General features: G+C 36.9%; 1 protein-coding gene across 3 annotated transcripts; it reads left to right on the top strand.

Moving 5' to 3' along the window:
* Window positions 1-38: 38 nt before the first annotated feature.
* On the top strand, window positions 39-27,487 carry METTL4 (methyltransferase like 4). Of its 3 annotated transcripts, none has more exons than XM_027525801.1 (10): window positions 39-405; window positions 2,209-2,343; window positions 2,999-3,395; window positions 5,142-5,204; window positions 8,871-9,240; window positions 11,712-11,781; window positions 17,837-18,011; window positions 20,387-20,493; window positions 20,876-20,967; window positions 26,009-27,486. In XM_027525801.1, exons 3-10 carry the CDS (start codon window positions 3,006-3,008, stop codon window positions 26,152-26,154), a joined length of 1,413 nt encoding a protein of 470 aa, XP_027381602.1. In that variant the 5' UTR covers window positions 39-405; window positions 2,209-2,343; window positions 2,999-3,005; the 3' UTR covers window positions 26,155-27,486. The 3 variants fall into 3 exon arrangements, with proteins under 3 accessions (XP_027381602.1, XP_027381601.1, XP_027381603.1); XM_027525800.1 differs by having other exon boundaries at window positions 20,873-20,967; XM_027525802.1 differs by lacking the exons at window positions 39-405; window positions 2,209-2,343 and having other exon boundaries at window positions 3,001-3,204; window positions 20,873-20,967; window positions 26,009-27,487.
* The last annotated feature ends 500 nt before the right edge of the window (window positions 27,488-27,987 follow it).

The following is a 27,987-nucleotide window of genomic DNA, read 5'->3' as shown; positions in this document are numbered from 1 at the left end:
CTTGCGCAGCTCTCGTACGCAACTGTCGCGCGCCGCTCCTCGTCGCCAGACGTTTTGCGTGTTGCTGGCGCGCCGCCACCTCACTGGCTGCACTGGTTTTTCCTGGCCACTGTAAGCGTCCTCTGCAAAGTCAGGTCAGACCTTTGAATTTAGCGGTGAATGCCGGAGCGCTGTACGTCACTGAGTAGCGAGCAGAGCGCTCCAGGCCTGGAAACGCGTTTTTTTTCCGTACAGCAACATGGTCGCTCCCGTCGACTCTTAGAAAAGGAGAATTTTTTTACCCCCCCCGACCCCCCCCCCCTCGCTTTGTCCTGAAAGGCGTGTTTTTCAGGATCTCTGGGTTAGACGCGTGCTGTTTCATGAAGCAAGTCTGGGAAGTACTGGAAGTACTGGGAAGCCGGCGAGGTAGGCGTTAGTGACAGCGAAATGTGGCCGCAGTCGGCCTCAGGGTCGCGCTGCTGATGCAGGCGGGTTCTTTACGGACTGAGCTAGCAGGGAAGCCCAGTAAGCTACTTTGGTAAAACAGGACATCACCCGCTCTCCTGAGTTTGAACTCAGAGTCAAACACAGCCCCAAACCTGGAAAGTGGTGGGGGTGACAGGGGAGCTCAGAGCTCCAGGACTGGATACCTGGATCTTGTAGCAGTTGTGCCATCAACGAGTTGTACATACTGTCGTGGTCCGGGTGCGGGTTGGAAAAGGATTTCCAGACATGAGACAGAATGAGAGGGAAATAAAGTTTATTAGAATGGGAGACGCTGTTAGAACAGCGGGCCAGCTCTAGGGAAAACCGGCGTTGAACAGGGGTCCTTAGTCCACTTTTATACCTAGGGTACAAGGAGTGGAATAGGGGTCTTGCGGGTCATTTGCAGATTGGATGAGGCATGTATCCTGGGTGGGGGAAGAGTAGGGCAAATACCTTCTCTCTAAGGAGTAGGAGGGGAGACAGGTTATACTGTTCCATTAATAGTTACAGTACGGGGAGGGAAGGACCATAAGGGTCTGGTTTTTCTATTCTTGCATTCCAAGACCCTCCTTGGTTTTATCTGCTCTTTCGTCCTGGGATCACCACACATACTTTAGGGCAAGTCACCTTTCCTGTGTGAGTTTCAGCCTTCCCATCTACACTTCTAGCTTGCACTCTCCGTTTTAGGACCGCTTCGCCACAAGTGATGACTCTTGATAACCCGTGGGCTGTAGCCCACCAGGCTCCACTGCTCATGGCATTTTCCAGGCAAGAATACTGGAGAGAGTTGCCATTTCTTCCTCCAGGGGATCTTTCTGATCCAGGGATGAAATCCCCGTCTCCCATGTCTCCTTTGGCAGACGGATTCTTTACCACTGAGCCACCTGGGAAGTCTTGCTGATTCTGAAGGGAGGACCAGTAACAGAATTACTGTCACCAGCAGCGTTTATTTGATTGCTTTGTGTGAAACACGAGCACAACACTTAAAAGTTAGTTACCTTATTTAATTCTCTGAATTGCCCCCTAAGATGTCCTAAAATGATTAAATCGAAGCTCAGTGAAATCAAATGACTGGTCCATGGTCATAATGCTAATGCAAATGATGTTAGAAATTTGAATCTATATACATTGCTACTGTTATTAACTGTGCTATTAACTGCTTAATGTATTTCTTATTTTATTTCTTATTCTATATCACCTTTTAAGTTCTCCACTACACAACTTTTAGTAAGCAAAATCCAGAACTGAATGCCTTTTTTGGTCTTTTTTTTTTTTTTGGCTGTGCCATTCGGCCTATGGGATCTTAGTTCCCTGACTGGGACTGGAACCAAGAACCTGGAATCCAGACTCTGTGAAAGCCCAGAGTCCTAATCACTGGCGTACCAAGGAATTCCCTAAAAACTGTCTTTCAGGAAAAGATAAGTTCTGAAAAAACCTAGTTGCCAGAAGAGGACTGCTCAGAACCAATCGCAGATCTGGACTCTTTACCTTGCAGTTTTGCTAGGGGTTAGTGCTTCTGATATCCTGTTACAATTGCATTTTGCTGTTTTGACTCTTTCTGCACTCCGTTGGTAGCAGTGATTAGTAAAGCAGTTGTGCTGGAGGGGCTTACTGTAGTTAAGTGTGGTTTAAAAATGAGCTGACACCCTAACAGCCCTATGGAAATTCTGTGGCCTTCTCTAGGCTTATGTCATTTAAAAGGCTGAATTCTCATAGGTAATGCAATATTCTTTGGTTTGACAGGACACTCACCATTTTAGGATTCAGTGTCTTCGTGACTTGTAGGCTGTAGACCTACTGGCTAGAGCCAAGTGCCAAGCGGGAGGTTGTATGGAGGCTCGAGAAACAGGAGGATCTCTTTGGGATTCCAGAAAAAAGGTCAGGTTTTCATCCTCTTTGGTCAAGTTGGATGAAATTTTTGAATTATCAACCCTGAAATTAAAAGTTTACATTGTTTTAGATATAGAGAATAGACTTATGGACATGGGGAGCAGGGAGGAGAGGGTGAGATGTCTGGAGAGAGTAACATGCAAACTTAGATTACCATATGTAAAATAGATAACCAATGGTAATTTGCTGTATGTCTCAGGAAACTCCAACAAGGGCTCTGTATCAACCTAGACGGGTGGGATGGGGAGGGAATTGGGAGTGACGTTCAAAAAGGAGGGGATATATGTATATCTATGGCTGATTCATGTTGAGGTTTGACGGAAAACAGCAAAATTCTGTAAACTAATTATCCTTCAATTAAAAAATCAATATTAAAAAAGTTTATACCGTTTTAATGTTTCATTGCAATGTTTTATTTTAGTTTTTCTTAGTCCTACTATACATATTAACAACTTAAAAATTTTAAATTCGCTTCTGTGTACATTCAAGTTTATATACTTGCACATAAAATCTACATGTGTATGAAGTATATTTTTATTGAAAAACAGGACATTTAAGAATTTCTCAGGGAAGTTTTACTTCTAGTCAAACTAGGGTTTTACTTCTAGTCTCTAATTCCAAGAGGTGTTTGTATGTTTTAAAGGAAGAGAATGTCTGTGGTGCATGAGCTATCACCAGGATGGCTGCTGGATCACCTCGCTTTCATTAACAAGATAAGCTATGAACTTCACCAGCATCATGAGCCTTGTTGTAGTAAAAGCCGGCCTACTTCTTCTGTTCACCTTGATTCTCTTCACATGGATTCTGTGTCCTCTTTTGGAGCCTCTGCTACATTTGTTCCTTCTACCAGTAAGCCAGAGAATGATGATAGAGGAAATTGTGAAATGTTCATACAGAAATATGTATTTCGATCTGAACTGTTTGATATCAGCAAACCTTATATAACTTCCGCTAATCACAAAGAGTGCCAAGAAAGTAAAGAAAAGGAAGATCTAGTAAATGATGTTAAGAAAGAAATCTTCATTTCTATTAATGGCAAGGTAATAACTCTTAAGAAATTTTTATTTTTCTATACAGAACACAAATGTATCATTCCAATGTCTTAAATATCTTGTGATTTACTAATTCTAAAGAATAGTCAATAAATCATAGTGATACTTTAGCATATCCAGAGTAATTTTAATTTTTTGCTAACATTCTACCATTTTTAGAAAACCAAATTTGCGTATCTCAAAAGTAAGCAAAGTTGATTCAAAAGTGAATGCTCTGTAAATTAACAAACAAAGCTACACAATAAAAAAACCCTGTCTGCTTAGGTTTCTGTATGAATTGCATGTTTTTTACAAATATTTTTGCTTAAAAACATGTTTTGTTCTCTATAAAATTCTAAAGCAGTATATAGATTTGGGGGGAATTTTAGAGATTTTTCCTTTGGGGATAAACTTGTATAATAAATGTTTGGAAGAAGGGTAATGTTTTTGAAAGATTTCTAGTAATAAAACTAGAAAGTTACTATGGGAAATGTATATATTCTGAAAGTATATATATTTGTATACATATTGGTGTTATCAGAAGTTTTGAGAATGCCATTAGGGTCAAATTAATTATGCTTTAAATACTTTTTATGTACTTGAAGAATTCAGAGATGATTATACCAAGTCCATTTCAGATAGATTATATTAACTTTTTTGTTGTTGTTGTTAGAGATAGGAGTTACATTCATTATTCATCCAATAAATGTTTCTATGTGCTGTTGCAAACAGAGTGAGGAAACAAGATAAATATAATCTGCTTTTTGGACCTTATAGTTGGGTGAGGAAGAAAGATACCAATATAAGAAAGCATGTTGAGATGTATAATAAGGAAAGTAATAGAGATTCCATTTATTCATTCAGCCAAAAAACTTTTGTTAGCCTGCTAGGAGTTTGCAACCATGTAGGCACTGAGATTTCAGCAACAACAAGTAGAAAGTCCTTGCTGTGTATTGTACTCACATGTTCTTTGGAGTTGTTACATGTAGAACAGATATATCTTACCTGTACTCAATCTTCAGATTATGTGTAAAGATCTATTAAAAGTACATTGCAGATTTTTTTTTGGTGTAGAAATTAAGAAAGTTCAGAATAATTACCCCACATAGCAACTGATAGATTTCACTGTTGACTCTACTACAGTATTAGTTTCCTTGTGTCCATGGATGTCAGTGCTACATTTTATATTATATCGTTCTAGTTCTTTCTAACAGCTAGGTGGCCTTTTATCACCCATTAAGTTTGTAGTAATAGTAATAATAATTATTATTATTTGAGAAAGCTTACCTCCCTAGTCCATACTCTTTGCACTTATTTCAACCTCAGTAGTTAATTATTTGGAGAAGGCAATGGCACCCCACTCCAGTACTCTTGCCTGGAAAATCCCATGGATGGAGGAGCCGAGAAGGCTGGAGTCCATGGGGTCGCTGAGGGTCGGACATGACTGAGAGACTTTCCTTTCACTTTTCACTTTCATGCATTGGAGAAGGAAATGGCAGCCCACTCCAGTGTTCTTGCCTGGAGAATCCCAGGGACAGGGGAGCCTGGTGGGCTGCCGTCTATTGGGTCGCACAGAGTCGGACATGCCTGAAGTGACTTAGCAGCAGCAGCAGCAGCAGTTAATTATTACCTCTTATAGAATGAGATAGACAATATGGAAAATGTGGTAAATAAAAAAGAAATATTAATGTATTTCAAAGTATGAATATTGTGATGGATGGCCACAAAATTTTTTCCCTGTAATTTACTCTTTAGAAGCGTAAGAGATGTGTTGCTTTCAATCAAGGTGAACTGGATGCTATGGAATACCACAGAAAGGTATGGTGTAAAATGTTCATTGATGACATTGGAAGGTTAATGTGAACTAGTATAAGTAAATGGACAATGTGAATAGAGTGGTCTTAAAAATCAGGCAATCATTTTGATCAAGGTTAGAATTTAACAGTGGAGTGGTTTATTGTTACTTCTATAGTAATTAACAATTTAAATCTATTTTTATTAGAACTCCATGTACTTAACATACATTTAACATAAATAAACATATGCTATATTGGTAAAGTCTAGAAATTTTTTAAGTTATAAAAGTCTACTGTCAGTAGGTAAAAGATGGGATAAACTTATGCTACATTGCTTAAGCATATATTTCACATAAATAAACTTATGCTGTATGAGTGTGGTGATATCTTATTGAGGTTTTTAGCTTGCATTTCCCTAGTGACTAATAATGTTGAATCTTTTCATTGCTGTACCTCCTACATTCTTTGTTAAAGTTGTTTAGGATTAATGTTGATTCATCCTTGAATATTTGATGTAATTCACCAGTGAGATTATCTAGGCCTGGAGTTTCCTTTTGGGGAAGGTTTTTTAGTAACAATATCAGGTTCTTTAATAGAGCACAGGGATTTTCAGATTTTCTGATTTGCTTATGACAGTTTTGGCAAGTTGTATTTTCCAAGAAACTTGTCCATTTCATCCAAGTTGTCAAATTTATTGGCATGACGTTGTTCATAGTATTCTTTTTCCATGCTTTTAATGTTTATAGGATTTGTGATGATAAGTGATCACCCTTTTCATTGCTATGTTGGTGATTTGTATTCTTTCTTTTCTAGCTTGGGGCTTGTTTTTTGGTTGTATTTTTCAAAGAACCAGTCTTTAAAAAATTTTTTTTGGTAGTTTTTTTTCTTTTTTGTGGCTATACATATATATAACATGAAATTTACCACTTTAACCGTTTTTAGGTGTACAAGTTAGTGGCACTGAGTACATTCACATTGTCTAATCATCACCATTATTTATATCCAGGATGATTTTGCCATCCCAACTGAAATTCTACCCATTAAACAGTAACTCCTCATTTCCTCTTCCCGCTATGTGCCACATTTTATTTATCTGTTCTGTTCATCCACATTTGGGATGTTTCTACCTTTTGGCTGTAGTGAATAATGCTACTATAGACATGAGTGTGCACATAAAACATGTATATATAAACATGTGTAAACACATACATGTTTATGCACTCACACAGAAACATGAGTGTCTCTACTTTCAGGGTTTTTTTGGAATATACCCAGAAGTGGCCTTACTGGATCATATGATAATTCTGTTTCTAATTTTTTGAGGAACTGCCTTAGTGTGTTCCGCAGTGGTGGTACCATTCTGCCTTCCCACCAGCAGTGCATAAGCATTTCCAGTTTCTCCATATCCATGTCAGCACTTATTTTTGTTTTTATTTTTTTCAGTTGCCATCCTAATGGGTAAGAGTTGTGTCTCATTGTGGTTTTGATTTACATTTTTCTGGTGATCTTTGATGTTGAACATATTTGTAAGTGCTGTTGGCCGTTTGTCTTCTTTGGAGAAATGTCTGTTTATGTCCTTTGCTCATTTTTAAATTGGGTTTTTGTTGTTGTTTTTGGAGTTCTTTTATATTCCAAATATTAATCCTTTATCAGACACATAAAGTGATGTCAAGTATATTCAAAGAACCAGCTTTTAACTGAGTTAATTTTCCTTATTGTCTGTTTTCTATTCTGCTGATATTTGTCCTCTATTATTTTCTTCCTTTTGGCTTACTTTGCTTTTTTTCTGTTAATAACTTCTTAAAGTAGAGCCTTTTGTCAGTGAGTTTAGATCATTTTTCTTTTCTAATATAAGCATGTAAAGCTGTAAGTTTCCCTTGAATTGCTGCTTTAGTTGCATTCCATGTATTTGGATATGTTGTATTTTCACTTTCATTCACTTCAAAATATTTTCTAATTTCCCTTGTGATTTGATCTTTGACCTATATGAATTATTTAGAAGTCTGCAATTTCATTTTCAGATATTTGATGTTTATCTTAATATCTTTTTGTTATTGATTTCTAGCTTAAATCCATTGGAGTATAAGAATATACTCTGATGTCAGTGCTTTTAAATTTATTGAGTTTTATTTTATAGTCCAGCATGTGAATTATCTTTGTGACTGTATTGTGTGCTATTTTTTATGTATTTTTGAATATGTATTCTTTAGTTGTTGGATACAGTGATCTATGAATGTCAGTTAGGTTAAGTGGATTGATAGTGTTGTTCAGAACTTCTGTCTTTAGAGATTTTTGGTTTATTGGTCTATCACTTGTTGGGTAGATTTTGCTTGGGTGAGTTTAGAATGAGGATTTTAGTCTAAGGCTGATGATTATTTCCTTTTACTGACACAAAATCTGTTATGCACCCAATACCCCTGTCAAGAACAATGATGAACTGTCTGAGATTTTACTTTATTTGGAAGCTAACAAGTTAGCAAGTTTAGGTCTAAGATTTTATTAAAACAGATTTAGATCAAAGTATTAAAGTAACGAGTTTATTAAATTAAGAAGTCACATGTATGTACTGATCACTGCTCAGCTGGAAACTTGACCTTCTGCAACTCTTAAGAGCTCTCTGTCTGTGCAGCTCTCTGCTCTGGTGTTCTCCCTGCAAACTCTTGCCGCCTTGGCCTTTCCAGACTCCCAGCTCTGGTTCCTTGGCTCCGAGAGACTGCTGGTCTCTGAACGGATCTCCTTCCTGTCCTGCTACATGAAAACTTTCTCAAGGCAGTAAGCTGGAGCAATTGGATTCTATTTTTATTTAGGGAGTACAATTCTGGGGCTTCCCAGGTGGCGCAATGGTAAAGAATCCGCCTGCCAATGCAGGAGATGCAAAAGATGGAGGTTCAGTCCCTGGGTTGGGAAGATCCCCTGGAGGAGGACATGGTGGAAGAATGTCAGCCATGGAGAATTTTTGCCTGGAGAATCCCATGGGGAGAGGAGGAGCCTGGTGGACTACAGTCCATAGGGCCGCAAAGAGTTGGACATGACTGAGTACATGTGTAATTGTATTAATAATAATACTCTGCAGTGCTTGACATCCACCCAAGGTCTGAAAGCCTTTTTTCTGAAAATAATTTTTTAAAAGTAATTTCAGATGAAAAGTACTCCATCTTATCCAGAAGCAGTACTGGCTTTTACTTTTATAATTATTTTGGTTCTGTTATTGCAAAACTTATTTAATATATTCATTTTATAGAGTTGCCTTTTTCTTCTTTAACAATTCAAGCTATATTTTTATGAAATCAAAGATATGTTTATTTTAAAATTAAATTACTAGAAAAATTAAGATTAAATGTGATTAAAACTTAAGTCTTTTTATAGATTAGAATTTTCACTTCTAGAAGCATTATCAAATTCATCTTATAAATTTTTAAGGATTTTTAAAGATATATATTGCTTGGTTATTTAGTTTCTAGTGAGTTTACGAGATTTGTATTATTCCACAGTTAGGAAATAGCCATTCAAAGGTATAGTCACACTTTCTTTTTCTTGTAGTATAAAATTATTTTATTGTAAGCATTAAGAATGTTGGTTTTAATCCATAAGTTGAAATATTCAAAGCGTAGTAGGAAACTTTATTATTTAGAAAATTGTTTTAATGTCAGTGATGTTTTAATAATATACTTAAAAAATTCTCTTACAGATCAGGGGGCTGATTTTGGATGGATCTTCACAGTTAATCCAAGAAGGTCTCACAAGTGGCTTTCTTCATTCATGTTCTGAAAAACTGAACAAGTGCAGTGAGCCCATTACTTTACCGCTTGATACCTGTAATTTGTCAGAATTATGTGAAATGGCAAAGCATTTGCCTTTTCTGAATGAGACGGAACTTCAGACGTTACAGTTGATGGAAGATGATACCTCTGTTACAGAGCAGGATTTATTTTCACGGATAGTTGAGAATACCTCTAGCTTTACAAAAATTATTACTTTAATGGGACAGAAATACCTGCTGCCACCAAAAAGCAGTTTTCTTTTGTCTGACATTTCTTGTATGCACCCACTTCTGAACTGTAAGTAGTTATTATGTTTATTGTTAGATAATTTTTCTGTGGCCTCAAAAGTCAAGAGCAAGTCTGAATGTTGAATGAGCATCAGCATTTTGTGAATAGGGTGAATAATTTTCTCTGTATTTTCTTTTTTAATTTAAAACTTTAAATTCAGTTTTAAAGTGCTGACTTATGCTTTAAAAATTAAAAAAATAAATCTTATTACAAACAAAGTATCAAAAACTTAACTAGTCCCCAAGAGGATAAATATAGTTACTGCTCTATACTTAGGAATTCAGGGTATAATTGTGTTTGACCAAGTAATTTTAACTTTTATTCATAGCAAAGTAGAAATGCTTCAGATATGAATGTTAATTCCCAAACTATTCTTAGCCTTTAAGCTATTTTCAAGTTTATTATCTAAAGTTTCTCAAAAGTATTTTTGTGTATAAAGTTGAAAATTTAGATATTGATGTTCAGAGTTATCTACATGTAAATTTGAATTTAGATTTCTGAAGCTTAACTATGAGTCTTAAGCTTGAAACTATGAGACCTGAGTCTTTAGACACCTCACAAAACTGAGCTGTTTCCTAATCTATAAAATGGATATGATGATACCTACTTCTGAGGGTAATTTTGAGGATTAGTTGAGATAATTTGCATCACAAGCTTAGCTCAATGATATGTTTCCAATAAATTATAACTATCATAATATTCTAAGGGATGAGATAAGAGCCATATTGATTAAATTGAATTTAATCTGCTATATACTGTTACTTGTACATTTTGGAGCAAAATTTTAAGTTATTAAAGTAACATAGCTTATTAATGAAAAGCTTCTTTTAATTACTTTCGAGTCATTTTAAACATGAGTGGTTATTCATGTCACAGTGTCATAAATTCTTCATGGTAAATGACAAGATGACAAAATAATGAGAAAATCATGCAATATTTGAACATTTTCCCCCCCCAGTCTTTTTCATCTTTGTTACTCTAATTGTTTAACAGCCATTACATCCTTATTTTAATTTGCATTCTTTTGCTTACTTATGAGATTCTCCATTTACAAAAAGATACCTTTGTGTATAAAAGGGAAAGGGACAGTTTTTCCTTATAGTAAAATCCCAATTAATAAATGTAGGTGGAATGATGTAACTAGGAAATTCCCGTTTGACACGTAGCATAGTACTTGGGTGTCAAAATAGTGGGTGAAAAGATGAGATGCAGGATATTTGCAGAGTCTTCAAGTATGTCCCTGCTGCTGCTGCTGCTGCTAAGTTGCTTCTGTTGTGTCTGACTTTGTGCGACCCCATAGACGGCAGCCTACCAGGCTCCTCTGTCCATGGGATTCTTTAGGAGTGGGTTGCCATTTCCTTCTCCAATGCATGAAAGTGAAAAGTGAAAGTGAAGTCGCTCAGTTGCATTCGACTCTTAGCAACCCCATGGACTGCAGCCCACCAGGCTCCTCCGTCCATGGGATTTTCCAGGCAAGAGTACTGGAGTGGGGTGCCATTGCCTTCTCCTAAAGTATGTCCCTACCAGATAGTTAATAATTACTGAGGTAGAACTGGAGAAACCTGGCTGACAGCACTTTAACCAAACAAATGACTCAAGGTGGTATCACTAATCATGAGACATTCTGACACCCTGTGCTTCCTGCTGATGACCAGCTAGTAGTAGTCTTCAAGTATCAAGGTCAAAAAAGATAAAAACTGAGGAACTTTTCCACATTGGAAGAAATTTATGAGACATAGCGATTAAATGTGATTTTGCTGGGGATCCTGGACCAGGGAAAAGGATACTAATAGACAACTGGGGACATTTTATCAATATTAAGGTCAGTATGTCAGTTAAGAAATTGAAGTTTTATTTCATGTAAAAAGTGAAGAAAAAAAAAAAAAAGCAAAAAACCCCACATCCATCCTGTGTTTGAAAGGACCATTTTAATATAGCTGCCAAGACTTACATAGGGCATTTACAAATCATCGATGTCTAGCTAGGGGCTTCCCAGGGGGCACTAGTGGTAAAGAACCCACCTGCAAATGCAAGAGACAGAAGAGATGCGGGTTCGATCCCTGGGTTGGGAAGATCCCCTGGAGGAGGGCATGGCAGCCCATTTCAATATTCTTGCCTGGAGAATCCTATGGACAGAGGAGCCTGGCAGACTACAGTCCATAAGGTCATAGAATCAGACATTACCGAAGTGACAGCACAATGTCTAGCTAAGGGAGCTGTAGTTATTTTTAGGAAGGGTGCAACAGGTGCAATTACATTAAAATCCCAGAGGTACTAAATTATAAGGGGAATCTCAATTTTTTTGGATGAACTATTCTATTTGAATAAATGCCACAAATCCTTTTTTTACCAGCATATTTAAATATATTTGCCAGCATATTTATGTCCAGAGTGAATGCACTTCATTGTTGAAGAACATGTTTAGTTTTTAAAGTGATACAAGTAGAAGCTATTTTCTGAAATCCTTTCTTTGTTTTCAGGTAAGAAAACATATGATGTGATTGTGATAGATCCACCATGGCAGAACAAATCGGTTAAAAGAAGTAACAGGTAAGTGTATCTGTTACATATGCTTTCTGAAAGCTATTGTTGTTTGTGCATTATAGTTACATAAACTGAAAGTGTTACTTTATGGTACAAAGTGTCTGAAAAACTAAAACACTTTAGTTTTAAAAGTTTAATTCCATTAAGTGGGTAGGTTAAGTAGGTAAGTCTCTTAAACTAGAACTATATATAGGTATAAGAATGTTAAAAATAATATATTAAAGATGAAGGTTGCTGACTGAATTAGTTCAGAAATGTTTCTATAACACCAAAAGACAACATTTTTGCTTTCTTTGGGGCTTCCCTGGTGGCTCATATGGTAAAGCGTCTGCCTGCAATGTGGGAAACGGATTCAATCCCTAGGTCGGGAAGATCCCCTGGAGAAGGAAGTGGCAACCCACTCCAGTACTCTTGCCTGGAAAATTCCATGGACAGGAGCCTGGTAGGCTACAGTCCATGGGGTTGCAAAGAGTCAGTTGCATGACTGCGCAACTCCACCTTTCATTTTGCCTTCTTTGATATCAAATTCTAAAGTTTTGAACTATGTGCCAAAATATAGTATTAGTAATATGCTATGAATGAAGTTGTCTAATTCATTCTGAATTTGTTTTAATTTATGCCACTGTTCAGTTTATGTAATCTTTTAGAATGATAAGTTCAGTTAGTAAATAAGACGAAGTTAAATAGCTTTTCAAAAAACTAAAATTTCCCCTCTAGTTCCGATGAATATCTTCGGTTATATTTCGTCTCACTTTTCAGTCTTCTAGACTGAACAATTTCTGTTACCTTGACTTAAACTTCATATGAAATTTCTTCTTCTCCACAGTTATCTTCAGTTTCCTTATGTTTTTTGTTTATGAACTGTACCAATAATTGGATTTTTTCCTCTTAAAAGTTGCAAGGATCATACAAAGAATTCATATATCTATTCTCTATATGTGTGTATTTGTGTGTGTGTGTGTATGTGTAGATATCTGTATATATATATATATAATTTTTTCTGAACAGTTTGAGAATAAGTTATTTAGGAGAAAGAGTAAGTTACTCTGAAATATTTATTCTGCATTTCTTGAAAACAAAGATATTTTCTTATATAATCGTAGTACAGTAATCAAAATAGGTAATTAATTTTCCTTTTCAATTTTATAGTTTCTTTTATTAATAAGAATCACACAGGGAGATACTGTAATTGTTGATGCATTGTTCCCAGTTTTACCATCTGTGATAGGCAAAATAGTTTCTTTCCATCCCCACCCCCTACCCCTGTTCCACACTCCCTTCCATGTCTTTATCTTAATCCCTGGAATTTATGAGTATGTTAGGATACATGGTAAAGAGAAATTAAAATTCCAAATGGAATTAAAGCTGCCAAGGAAAAGAGATTACTATGCATTACATAGATAGGCCAGTCCATAGCATATCATAGATAGCAGCCATGAGGAGATCCCCTACGTCCAAGGTCATGAGCTGCAGCTGTGCTTTGCTGGACTGGCCATGAAGAGATACCCTATGTCCAGGGTCAGAGAAACCCCAGTAAGATGGTAGGTGCTGGAATGGCTGTGAGGAGATACCCCACGTCCAAGGGCAAAGGAGAAGTCCCAGCAAGACAGTAGGAGGGGTGAATTTGTGTTTAGAATCAAACCCCATTCTCACCAGAGATGCTCAGAGGGCATAAACAAAGCTTGTGTGCACCAGGACCCAGGGACCCCACAGAGACTGAGACAGAACTGTGTTTGAGCATCTCCTGTGGAGGCATGGGTCAGCAGTGGACTGCCGCAGGGACGGGGGCTCTGGGTGCAGCAGACCTGGGTATGGCATAAGCCTTCTTGGAGGAGGTCGCCATTATCCCCACCACAGAGCCGCCAGAACTTACACAGGACTGGGAAATAGACTCTTGAGGGCGCAACAGAACCTGTGCACCAGGACCCAGGAGAAAGGAGTGACCCCACAAGAGACTGACCCAGACTTGCCCGTGAATGTCCAGGAGTCTCTGGCGGAGGCGTGGGTCGGTGGTGGCCTGCTGCAGGGTTGGGGGCACTGAGTGTAGTACATGCATGGGATCTTTTGAAGGAGGTCATCGTTATCTTTATTACCTCCACCATAGTTTGGCCCCAGGTAAATAGCAGGGATATCTCCTCTCAGCGGCTTGCCACTCCAGCACCGCGCATTCAGGTATGACCTAAATCAAATCCCTTATGATTATACAGTGAAAGTGAGAAATAGATTTAAGGGACTAGATCTGATAGATAGAGTGCCTGATGAAATATGGATGGAGGTTCATGACATTGTACAGGAGAAAGGGATCAAGACCATCCCCAAGAAAAAGAAATGCAACAAAGCAAAATGGCTGTCTGAGGAGGCCTTACAAGTAGCTGTGAAAAGAAGAGACGTGAAAAGCAAAGGAGAAAAGAAAAGATATACCCATTTAAATGCAGAGTTCCAAAGAATAGCAAGGAGAGATAAGAAAGCCTTCTCAGTGATCAGTGCAAAGAAATAGAGGAAAATAATAGAATGGGAAAGACTAGAGATCTTGTCAAGAAAATTAGAGATATCAAGGGAACACTTCATACAAAGGCGGGCTCAATAAAGGACAGAAATGGTATGGACCTAACAGAAGCAGAAGATATTAAGAAGAGGTGGCAAGAATACACAGAAGAACTGTACAGAAAAGATCTTCATGATGCAGATAATCACGATGGTGTGATCACTCACCTAGAGCCAGCCATCCTGGAATGTGAAGTCAAGTGGGCCTTAGGAAGCATCACTATGAACAAAGCTAGTGGAGGTGATGGAATTCCAGTTGAACTATTTTAAATCCTAAAAGATGAAAGTGCTACACTCAATATGCCAGCATATTTGAAAAACTCAGCAGTGGCCACAGGACTGGAAAAGGTCAGTTTTCATTCCAATCCCAAAGAAAGGCAATGCCAAAGAATGCTCAAACTACTGCACAATTGCACTCATCTCACACGCTAGCAAAGTAATGCTCAAAATTCTCCAAGCCAGGCTTCAGCAATATGTGAACCGTGAACTTCCAGATGTTAAAGCTGGTTTTAGAAAAGGCAGAGGAACCAGAGATCAGATTGCCAACATCTGCTGGATCATCGAAAAAGCAAGAGAGTTCTAGAAAAACATCTGTTGCTGGTTATTAACTATGCCAAAGCCTTTGTGTGGATCACAATAAACTGTGGAAAATTCTGAAAGAGATGGGCATACCAGACCACCTGACCTGCTTCTTGAGAAATGTGTATGCCGGTCAGGAAGCAACAGTTAGAGATGGACATGAAACAACAGACTGGTTCCAAATAGAGAAAGGAGTACATCAAGGCTGTATATTGTCACCCTGCTTATTTAACTTATATGTAGAATACATCATGAGAAACACTGGGCTGGAGGAAGCACAGGCTGGAATCAAGATTGCTGGGAGAAATATCAATAACCTCAGATATGGAGATGACACCACCCTTATGGCAGAAAGTGAAGAACTAAAGAGCCTCTTGATGAAAGTGAGAGAGGAGAGTGAGAAAGTTGGCTTAAAGCTCAACATTCAGAAAACTAAGATCATGGCATCTGGTCCCATCACTTCAGGGGAAATAGATGGGGAAACAGTGGACACAATGACTGACTTTATTTTTGGGGGGCTCCAAAATCACTGCAGATGGTGACTGCAGCCATGAAATTAAAAGACACTTACTCCTTGGAAGGAAAGTTATGACCAATCTAGACAGCATATTAAAAAGCAGAGACATTACTTTGCCAACAAAAGTGCGTCTAGTCAAGGCTATGATTTTTCCAGCAGTCATGTATGGATGTGAGAGTTGGACTGTAAAGAAAGCTGAGCACCGAAGAATTGGCGCTTTTGAACTGTGTTGTTGGAGAAGACTCTTGAGAATCCCTTGGACTGCATGGAGATCCAACCAGTCCATCCTAAAGGAAATCAGTCCTGAATATTCATTGGAAGGACTGATGCTGAAGCTGAAACTCCAATACTTTGGCCACCTGATGCAAAGAGCTGACTCATTTGAAAAGCCCCTGATGCTGGGAAAGATTGAAGGCAGAAGGAGAAGGGGACGACAGAGGATGAGATGGTTGGATGGCATCACCAACTGAATGGACATGAGTTTGAGTAAACTCCAGGAGTTGGGGATGGACAGGGAGGCCTGGCATGTTGCAGTGCATGGGGTCAAAAAGGGTCAGACACGATTGAGTGACTGAAGTAAACTAGCATATTTGTAGATACGAGACCTAACTGAGGGAATTTCTTTTTTCTTTTCTGTTATTTTTCTCTTCTCCTCTTTTCTTTTTCCTTCTTCTCCACCCATCCTCCCCCCAGTCTTTTCTCTTCTTTCTTCCTTTAAAAGTGTATAGTATGTAGAAAAACAACAACAAAAAAGTGAATAAAAAATAAAAGTGTATAGTATAAGCATATTTATAGGCTGATAGTAAGAAACTACTAGAGAGGTTGAAAATACAGAAGGAGGAGAGTACTTAGCATTACTGATAGACTAGAAGATGGGAATAAACACAGCTGGAGGGATATACTTTAAACACATGAAACCATGCTGTTTCCTTTAAGAGAAAAATAAGAGAAATAGGTAAGTGAAGGTGTACAATGAGGGTTATTATACACCCTCATCATACACCTGGCAGAGGGTTAGGTGGTTGAAAGAGTCTAAAGACCTTTATTTTGACTGGTATTTGGCATATTTCATCTGCCAAGAGTGTGTTTGGGCAAAGGACTTAAGAAGAGATGAGAGTTTGTAGTAGTTGACCAAGGGGAAGTAAAATAATTGATGAGTAGTTTTGAGAGCCTGAGAATGGATTGCCAATTTTCAGTTTAGCATTTTTCTCCATCTGATTTTTTTCTATATGAAGTTGAATAGAATTGTATTGAATTGAATTTAAGATTGGAGGTTTGCAGGAGTTGTAGAGTTAAGGAGTAAGGGGCTGGTGATCATAGTTAGTGCATACAATTGTATTTATTAGGGGAAGAATAGTTGAGCGTGCACATTATTTAGATTGTCCTTTGACATCACCCAGGATACTTGCAAGATTTATGTTGGCTAGGCATAAAGATCTTAGAACTTAAGTTTTTATTGAGTATGGAGAGTGAGGATGTAATGGGTTCCATAAGAAGGCTGGAGGCTAGATAGCATAATTCTGAAAGAGAAGGGGGTTTCCAGCCTGGAACTGGAGGGGAGCCAGGAGAATACCAGCCTCTCCTCTCATGACTGTGTATGTTGGGATTGGACAAATGACCACACTGGTTTGATGGGGTGTTATGGAACAAGTAGAGTTCTAACAAGAGAAACTAGACATTGTACTACTGATGACCAGGAGGTTCAGGGCTGTAGAATTTTTTTGTAATGAAAGCATGAGTGTTTCAGAGAGCTCAGTAGAATTGACTGAAGGATGAAAGAAGCAGGATGATAGATTGAGTGTTGGAAATGTGGTGGGATATTGAGACAGTTTCCAGAGTGTTAATGGAGTCTCTGGGCTTCCCAGATTGTGCTAGTGGTAAAGAACCTCCCTGCCAATGCAGGAGATGTAAGAGACACGGGTTCAATCCCTGAGTTGGGTTGGGAAGATCCCCTGGAGGCGGGCATGGCAACCCACTCCAGTATTCTTGCCTGGAGAATCCCATGGACGGGGGAGCCTGGTGGGCTACAGTCCATGGGGTCCCAAAAGATTTGGACACAACTTAGCGAATTCACAAGCACATGTGTAGTGTACAGATCATCACAAGATGATATTTGCTTAATTTTAAATGGTATAAAAACATATAGAAAATATTAGTAAAATTACTGAAATGTAATACATTCAGAAGTGATAAAAAAATATGGCCTGATCATTTTGAGTTAGTAAAAATGAAAAGTGGAATTTCCAACTTATCTGTGAAACAGCATGTCCACTGGGTGTCACTGTGGCTTTGTATTTAGTTACACAAATAAAGAATTGTAGGAGCTTTGTGTTTGTGGAATCAGTGTTATACAGGTCCTCTCCCTGCTTATTTTTCTCTTTGGCCTCAATTTTGCTAATATTTTTTTCTGTTTATTTTTAGATATAGTTATTTATCACCACTGCAGATAAAGCAGATCCCTGTCCCTAAGCTGGCTGCTCCAAGCTGTCTTGTTGTTACGTGGGTGACAAATAGACAGAAGCACCTGCGTTTTGTCAAGGAAGAGCTTTATCCGTCTTGGTCTGTGGAGGTAGTTGCTGAATGGCACTGGGTAAAAGTAAGTTCCAAAGTTAACGTATCCGTTAACTTTATTTGTTCATAAGGTGCAATGTACAAGTCACATAAAGATAGCTCCTACTTTTTAATGTTTAACATGGCATCACTCTACTTCTTCAGCAGGGTCTAATTAAAACATTTACTTTGCTGCTAAATACCTTTGTCTTCTTATTCTCAAGGCTTTTTACCTGTTTGTTCTGTATCTTTTTGGAGTAGAACCCCAAACTCCTGGTCTTAGGAAATCACTCAGGTAGATATTAGGATGACATTTTAAAGAGCTCTGATGGTCTGTAGTTTAACAGACAATAAGCAAAAACCTTGGGGGATTTGTCCATCACTAAACATAGAAATTGTCTTACTGTTGATCTTCTTCCTCTTTACTCATCCAAAACTTCAGCTGCCCTTTGTGACTTTTTCTTTTTTCTTTTCTTTGTCATTTTTTCCCCCTTATGTTGCTGGGGATGGAAAGGAAAATAGCAAAGAAACCTAGTGTGGAAGAGTTGGGAAAATGCTGGAAGCAAGGCCTTTTATACTGTGAATCTTAACTGTGTTCCTCAGTGCTTGTTTTTGAAAGAAATGATTCTAACTCCTTAATGAGTTGAAAGGTCTTTAATATTAATCTTTGCTTGGTTTCAAGAATACCAAAAATATAGAAAAGTGGTGTGTTGTTCAAAGTTCATTGGCTATCCTTTTAAAGATACACTGTCTACTTAAATGAATTCCGCAAAAGCCTCCTAAACTTTAAAAAAACAAACCAGGTTTTAGGGACTGAATGTTTAACATTTATATTACTGGTCTATTCATTTTAGACAGAGGAGAGGTCTATGTTTAATGTGCTTTGTGTGCTTTGTAGTAACTGGGGTATCTTCTGAAAGCTGTGTACATTGTTTATTTGCACCTATTTTATGGCACTTGGCAAACAAGTGCGGATAATTGTTTGCTTTTACAGTTGTACTTTAGGCTTAGCTCTGGTTGATTTGCAATAGGATCGTTACGGGCATATAAAACTCCATTCTACTCTGTTATGACAGTCCTTTCTTTTCATAGTCAGAAACTGGGACCAAAGTCAGGAAAAGGTTACCTTCTGAAATTAAAACCAGTAAAATGTTAATACATGAAAACTAAGACTGTTCATTTCTGGTAGGAATCAGTTCTAAGAGGTGGTATGATAGTTTAAAACAAAAATATGTTTTACTTATTTATGAAATATGTAAAATATGTAAAAATATGAAATACTTGTTAGGTGTTTGCACATATTGTTACATCAGATGGAGTAGTCTGCATTGAGTATAAAGGACATCCAAAGCATCAGAATTTGCCAGTGTTTATACAGCACTGTGTGGAATAGCTGTTGCTATTCGTAGGCCCTAGAGGAGATAAAAGGACTTTACTGGTTTGGTTTTTAGTACCTTGATATACGCTAAAGGATTCCATAGAGGATAGATATGAGTATTATGATAGTGAAAATATCTGCCTCCATGCTTAATGAACTAATTGAATATTATTTTAAATTGTGTTTTGAGTTTGATTAGTTGGAGTGAGTCTCTGGGAGTCTGATCAATCACTCCAGGATGAAATGATGAGATTGAATTTCTGGATTTTTAATGCCAAGAGGTTAGAACTTGCATTGTCTGTCTCATCAGTTCCCAAGCTACTTTCATTATTAATTTTAGCTCTTGACAGTATTTAATGACACTGTTTCCTATAAATAAAGGAAAATACTTTATTGTCATGTACTTAGTCACATTGCTAGTAATACAGGTAAATGTTATTTGAATGAACAAATGAATAAATGATGGCATGGTTTCTAGCAACATATTTTAATGAAAAACCAAGAGTTTTATGTGCAAGATGATAGAAATTTAAAATAATTTTTTAGTCGTGTAAAGCTGCCCTGCCCACTATGGTATGGTATGGTGTGGTGTGTCACTAGCTATGTGTAGCTCTTCAGCACTTGAAAGGTGACTGGTCCACGTTGAGATGAGCTAATAAATGTCACATTTTGGATTTAAAATACTTAATATGAAAGACTGTAACATACCTCAGTAATTTTTTGAATTGGCTACATACTAAAATGATAATATTTTAGATATGTTACATTAAATTAAAAATAATTTAAAATTAAAATATAGTTAAAATGAATTTTGCCTCATTCTTCTTGCTTTTTTTAAATGTTGGTACTAGAAATTTTAAATTACATGGGCTTCCATCTGTGGCCCACATTATATTTTTATTGGATAGCAGTAGCCTTGAGGTTTAATAATTCTTTTTCTTTGGTAGAAACTGTATACTGGAAGGAAAAAAAAACAATCCTTTCCTGGTGTATGGGATTTACAGGTGTATGGGTTGTTTTTGTTTCTGTCTCCTTTTTGTCAGATCACCAGTTCAGGAGAGTTTGTGTTCCCATTAGATTCTCCACACAAAAAGCCTTATGAAGGTCTTATATTGGGAAGAGTTCGAGAAAAAGCTGCTTTACTGTTAAGGTAGGAAGGGTGATTTTTCAAAATTGTATAAATGTATTAATTTTCAGGCTTTCAAAACTTAACACAGTAATCATTGGTTTTCCTTAATTTTTACATTTTTGAAAATCTGGAAATGGTCCAAACAAGAAAAGTGTGAATGCTAATGGCACATGAAATTGTATATTATCATTTGCTTTATCTAATGTGCAATAGTTATTATTGTAGAAGAGAAAACTATCTGAAATTTCTTAATACTTAAATTGTTGATTTCCATTATTCTCTTCTTAAATTATTATAAATGGAGGTGCTATTTGAAAGGTGAAAAGAAATCAAAGACAACTGTGGCTTAAATGTAATAAATTGTCCTTTAAAATACAATTATGTTGTTGTTCTGTTTCAGTAGGAATGCAGATGTAAAAGAGCTGCCCATTCCAGACCACAAGTTAATTGTCAGTGTGCCCTGTACGCTCCATTCACATAAGCCACCTCTTGCTGGTATGTTTCTATAAAATAGAATTGTTATGACTTTTATGAAATTGACAAAAGGATTGAATGTTACATTTGAATGGTCTAGAGATTTGGAAATTCAATACGATATGTGTTATTTTAATTAATATTCTAAAATCATATAGAAGAATTGGTGAGATAGAGAATTGATTGTTGTTTGTTTTTTTTTTTTTCTTTTTTTGCTCCAGAAACCTTTTATTGTTTGCATTTGGTCCCTGGCTTTGGGGAGAGGGCTCCAGGTGGTTAACCAGGGAGGGGCTCAGCCAGAGGCCCTGACATCAGGTGGGGGAGCCTGGCCTTCGAGCGGAGCTGGGCTTGCTGGCCTCTTGTGCTATGGGAGTGTCAGCCTTTCCAGGAAGTACCAACCTGGCTGGCCTGCAGAGGTTGGTCAGGTGGTCACCACATCCAGGAGGTGGTGCTTCAGGAAGGCAGAGAGATGGGGGATCTATGTGGGCAGAACCCAGGGCATGCAGATCCAGAGCGGCCTTCTCCAGGCCTGTGGCGGCATCCAGTGCTTTGTCCCACTTGTCTGGGGGTGGCTCGGGCGTGTCAGGGAAGAGGAGGACGCTGCCACTGCCACTGCGCTGGCTCTGCATCTTCAGAGGCTGCCGGGCCAGCACATGGGATGAGCGGGGTCGGGAGCCCTCCAGGGGCACATCGTGGCCTCGAATCAAAGCCCACAGAGAGGTGGGTGTTGGAGACCCACCCAGCAGTGGCTGACCACCTCCTCCGCTGGGTGGAATAATTCTTATGGGTCTAGGAGCGCATCATTGTGGTTGGCAGTAAGGGGCTCACGGCAAAAATGGTGCTGAATGGTCTTGGAGGTTGTGACCTGAAAGAAGTCTAGAGGGTGGCTGGAAAAAGGGTCTGTTAGGTCCAAACTCTGTTGAAGCGGAAATGGAGCCGTGTGAACACCCAGGTGACTGTGTAGACTCGTCTTACCTTACCTCAGTCTTTCTTCTCCCACTGTGTTTTAGGGTCCCCTGACTAATGGGACTCTTATCCCATCACTGGCGCAACCGAGTGAAGACTGGTGGTACTTCTGAGGACTGTAGTTCTGGGGTCTTTATTGTATTGTCAGGGCTCCACCCCTTGCTTGTTTTAAAGCCTAGAGCTTAGAAAGCAGTCAGAGAGATGCTTACAATTCCCTTGATATATGGTAGACAGTCTCAGTTTTATGTTGAGTAGTGTTGCTTTTCTGAACCGTTGGAAAGGTAGTAGTATCCTGCAGTTCTTACTAGTCTTAATGCTTTAGTATGATGTTCATCATTTAATGAAACTAAACAGCAAGGAATAGTGGAAAGTTTTGGCTTTTCAGATTGACCTAAAAGACCTTGAATCCAGGCTCTGCTACTTGAGCGAGTTACTCATAATTTTCCACCTCAGAGTCGTCGTTTGAAGAGGGTCAGAGCTGTGAGGATTGGTTGCATTTGAGAGTCTGTCACACATAGTAGAAGATCAGTAAATGCTAAGTTTTTCAACTGAAAGAATAAAAAAATAGGAAGGAATATAAGTCCTTGAGAAATACTAAATTTGACATTCAAAGTTCATGAGCTAGGATACATAGGAAGGTGAATTCACATTCCCAAAAGGATGTTTATTGGTAACACTCCAGATTTCTTATATCTTAGATTTTCTATGCAGAAGAGTCTTTAGTGTTAATTCATTTGAGAAATATTAAGATGTCTACCTGTTGATCCATTTTTTGACCTAGAGGCATTCTCAGTGAATAATTGCCTTTAAACTTTGGACTATGATAGAGTCTTTAATGCAAGTAAACATTTGACTTAAATGGAAAATCTGTACTGTTCTTTGAGAAAAAATTATGTTTGCTACCAGTTATACTCAGTGGAGGAAATCTAACTTGTATTCTTCTCATTGGAATTTTCTTTATCATTTGGTGAGTATCAAAGTTTAATAAAGGGTTTGTCTTTAGAGCTTATTTTTTTTACTTTTAAAAATCCAAAAGCCAGACCCAAAAAACCTTTCATTCCCAAATGATGGTTAAACTATTTCTCAATTCATTTTATACAGATTATGTTTAAAGATGAGTCTTAAGATACAAGGTTTTATAAAATAGTGATTAAAATTAGTGTTTTATTACTATTAATAAAAATTAGCCCTATATTTTATAGCTTCTATTTATGAAGTGCAGTTCTTCTGTATTCCCAGTAGAGAGCAGCACAAACACATTTTTAGGATTGAGACTATTTAAAAAGAAAAGTTAGATTTTGGGGAGAAATTTTTTGCATGATTCAATATATGTAATCCTTATGTTTTGGTGAAGTACTGGTAGACAAGCAGTATTTATAATCCTTTATTTTTGAGTTCATGTTTCTGTATAGCAAGTGTCTGTGTTTTGGATGTAGACCTACATGAAGCCATCAGAAAGCAACTTTCAGATTTCTGCCTATATTTTACTCTGAAATTATAACCCTAGGATTTGGTATAATACATGCTGTCTATGTAATGCTTAGAACTTTTACATGTAAATATTCTTAAAGTGCTTTTTGCAAATTCACAGAATGAAATGATCTCCTCTTTACTTAGCTTCTAAAAGCACCAAGGTGTTTTGTTTTTTTTTTCAAACAAGTTTTAGTTTGTTTTTTCTACTGCAAAATATAAAAAACACCAAATTGGCAGCATATTCCATATCAAAATGATACATTTACTCTTTTTAAGTTTTGAAATTTCTTCCTGTAGATTGAAACATAAGCCAACAATAGCTATGGCTTTCCAGCCTAATGTAAATTTATAATCTTTTAAGTTTAAAGATTTAAGGTAGGAATATAATGAAATAAAAGTATTTGAATCAAAATTTTGTTTTTTATATTGCTCCTTAGAGAAATTTCTGCTGCTTTTCACTGCTTTACTCACTAACAGTTTGTATGAGATTCTATGCACTGACATATGAGTACTTTCCCCCCAGCTGCCTCTTGCTCCCAAGCAGAAGGGGAATGAACTAGCTATATATAAATTATTTCCTCTCCATTGGTTAGAAGTATGTTTTACTAATGCCAGATGTTATGTAATTATTTATATATATGTCATATTTAAATTTATACATGTGAATTTACTTTTAAAAATTGAGATATAAATGCCATATAACACCATATTAGTTTCAGGTGTATAACATAATGATTCAAGGTATATGTACATTTTCACTGGTCACAATAAGTCTACACATAATTACAATGTTTTTTCCTGTGATGAGAACTTTTAAGATCTTGCATTTTCATTTAAATTGATATTTAAAATTAGTAAGAATAAAACATTTCCATTAATTTTCTTCTGTTTCTTTTGCTTTGTTTTGAAATTAAACATATGTAGTTAGCACTGTAAAAACTTCACTCCTTGATTTTCTGTGTTTTGCAACTAAAAAGGAAAAAAGTGATGCCAAAATGTGTTCCATTGATAAAGTGGGAGATGATAAATGGGTTTAGGTTTTATGTATTTTTTTCACTTCAAATACCTGACCATCTTTTTCTGTTAGTTTGTGAAGTCTTAGAAAACATGGATATCTGTTTCTTTTAAGTCCCGTAGTGCTTATAATGGGTGCTCAGAAATAGTAAATATTTTTGATTGGCTGATTCCAGTTTGGATTCCAGTTTAAAATGCCAAAGTAGAGTCATTAACATCTTTGTACTGAAGAACTGAACAAACAAGCAGAAACAAGAAAACAAAACCTTGCTTCAGTATAATGTTAGACCACTTTAAAAGTGAGTTGAGCCTGGTGAGGCATTGAATTCATGGGGCAAAACATGGAAAAGTGATATAAAAGTTTATTGTCCTTCAAGACTCTGGGGAAATGTTTCTCACTCAAGTTTAGTAGCATTTAGTTACATAGTTACGAAAGGACTAGAAGTCTCATGTCAGCATCTCCTAGAAGCTATCAAAGTCCAGATTTGAGTTTGTTTGAGTTGTAGGCAATGAATACATTTGATTCTTTGATTTTTGATAGACAGGATCAGTGCTTTCAGACAAACAATTATTTTGTTGTGAGAGCAACTAAAGAACATTATGAAATATAAAATTTTTCATATATTAGCTTTTAAATCTAACCTCTGTGAAGTATTTCTAAGAAACCCTTATCATTCCTAAAGAGAATTTGATGGATTTCTTTAAAGCTCAATCCTATAAAGCCATTAGGAACTATATTTTGCCTGTTATAATGACTTTTCATACTTGAATTGTTATTTTCATACTAAGTTCCTGTTGAAGAATAAGCTAACCAGCAACATGATCAAGGTTAAACTGATTTAAATATTTGTCATTCAAATGAGCATGTGCTTAAAAAAAAGCTTCTGTTAGTGTAGATTATAGCTATTTAGCCAATGTATAGATGAGATGCCATTTTCCCAACAAATACAGTGTTCAGTAGTTATGAATATATTGAACAAGGAATATTTAACTGTAGAAATAATACAGTGAAATTTTAGGTAAAGAAGTATCTGTAATTTGGAAGTGAAGGAGTGTTCTCAGTACTGCCAAATTATAGCTGAGGAGGTAAGAGTTATTTGTTAGGTATATGTTCTGAATATTTATCTGTGTTTCCAACTCTTAACACTTAACTATGTTTTTGTGGAGACTTACAATGATATTTATCTTAGTTTGTAAAGTGGATTGTCTTTGTATTATTCCTATGTACTTTTGTCCATGCATGGATTACATTTATTAAAAAATAAATTAAGCTAGTACTCGGGAGCTATGTCAGCATTATTGGAAAACTGAAAAGTCACCGGTGTGGGTGTTAAAATCTTCCTTTCTCCTCTAAAAATGAAAAGTGATAAATTAGGACTATTGAAAGTTCTGATGGTATTGTTCTCGATCTCAGGGGTGTTTATTTCAAATGACTTTCTAACTACAAATAGTGAAGTCTATGATGAAATCCTTGAAGTTAACTTGCTGTTTTTCTTTTTTAAGGAAACATCTCTGCTTTTCTCCTCTTAACTACTAAAGGACTTTGATTCCTTCCTTAATAATAATTTTTGTGTTTTTTTTTTTTTTTTCTTTTCTTGTTTTTGGACAGAGGTTCTAAAAGACTATATCAAGCCAGAGGGAGAATGTTTGGAATTGTTTGCTCGAAATTTACAGCCGGGTTGGACTAGTTGGGGCAATGAAGTTCTCAAATTTCAACACATGGATTATTTTGTTGCTCTGAAGTCTAAAAGCTGACTAGGCTCCTAAAATTGTGTTTTTCTTCAGTTTTTCCTCTCTCCTTCTCCTTTCATTCTGATTTATATTTTCCTTTTTTTACCAACCAGTATGCTTAGAGATGTAAACAGAACTTTGCTTTTCAGCAAAGTGACTAGAAGTGACTGACCATCATATAATTTCAAGATGAATTTTACTTCAGGTGCACTAGTATTCCACATTATCCTGGACTCTCTACAAATGAAAGAAGTAAGCCGTTTGAAAGAAGGTAAGACTTTGTTATTGAAAAAGTTCAGAAAGCATGCGTTATGGACCTGAAGTCATAATTCTGCATATGGATGCGTTTTGTTTAGCCCACATGGTGGTGTAAAAAAAATTTTGAACCATCAGAGAATTTCAAGAAATCAGGAAATTTCACATACTAAGTCTTTAATTATCAGCAACTCTGGCTATACAATAGTCTGTACTTTTTCCTGACATCAGTCTGTGGGACCCAATGATGCCAACTCATTTGGGAAGGGCCATGTACTCTCCAGCTTACTTCAGTAACCTTGCCCCATGCCAATCAGTTATATGTTCTACTTGACTCCTGTACAACCTGAATTTAGAACTTCTTGTTTAGTGTTACATTCTGGAAAACATTCAAAGACCTGTCAAGTACCACATCATTGTACTGAGTTTATGAGACTTTTTTTGGAGGGTTTTAAATTGCATTCACGGTCACTTTTCAAGTACTTTTTACTTTTGCTTGTTCCTCTAGAAGGAAAAAAAAAATTCTTATAATGTTATAAAGTAAACATTGCTTGAACTTAATTGATATTTATAGACTATTCCATCTGAAAGCAGCAGAATACACATTCTTCTCTAGTGCACTTGGAACACTCTATGGATGGATCACATGCTGGATCTCAAAACAAACCTCAGTAAATTTTAAAAAGTTGAAATCACATCAAACATATTTTCCAACCACAATACTATGAGATTAGAAATCAACTACAGGAAAAAGCTAGGAAAAACTCCAAAAACTGTGACATGCTGATGAAAGAGATGGAATATGACACAAACAGATGGAAAGACATACTTCTTGGATTGGAAGACTCAATATTGTCAAAATTACTATACTACCCAAGGCAATGTACAGATTCAGTGCAATCCCTAACAGATTATCAATAGAATTTTTCACAGAGCTGGAACAAAAATTTTAAAATTTGTATGGAAACGTGAAAAACTCAGGATATCCAAAGCAATTCTGACAAAGAAAAATGGAGTTGGAGAAATCAGGCTCCCTGACTTTAAACTATACTACAAAGCTACAGTAATCAAAGCAGTATTGTACTGGAACAGAAACAGAAATATAGATCAATGGAACAAGATGGAATGCCTAGATATAAACCCATGCACCTGTGGTTAGTTAATCTACAATAAAGGAGGCAAGAATATACAATGGAGAAAAGACAGTCTCTTCAGTAAGTGACACTGGGAACACAGCTATATATTAAAGAAGGAAGTTAGAATATTCTCTAACACTGTACACAAAAGTAAACTCAAAATGGATTAAAGGCCTAAATGTAAGACCAGATACTATAAACTCTTATAGGAAAACATAGGCATAATAGTCTTTGACATAAATTGCAGCAATATTTTTTTGGATCTACCTCATAGACAATGAAAATAAAAAAAAAAATACAGAAATGGGACCCAATTAAGCTTAAAAGCTTTTGCACAGTAAAGGCAACCATAAGCAAAGTGAAAAGACAACTCACAGAATGGAAGAATATTTTAATATTTATAAATGAAGTGACCAACAAAGATTAATCTCCAAAATAATACAAATAGCTCTTGCAGCTCAATATC

The sequence above is a fragment of the Bos indicus x Bos taurus genome, chromosome 24, assembly GCF_003369695.1.
Source record: "Bos indicus x Bos taurus breed Angus x Brahman F1 hybrid chromosome 24, Bos_hybrid_MaternalHap_v2.0, whole genome shotgun sequence".
Classification (NCBI taxonomy): Eukaryota; Metazoa; Chordata; class Mammalia; order Artiodactyla; family Bovidae; genus Bos; species Bos indicus x Bos taurus.
Note: the sequence above shows the minus strand (reverse complement) of the source record. Positions and strands in the feature narration are given on the sequence as shown.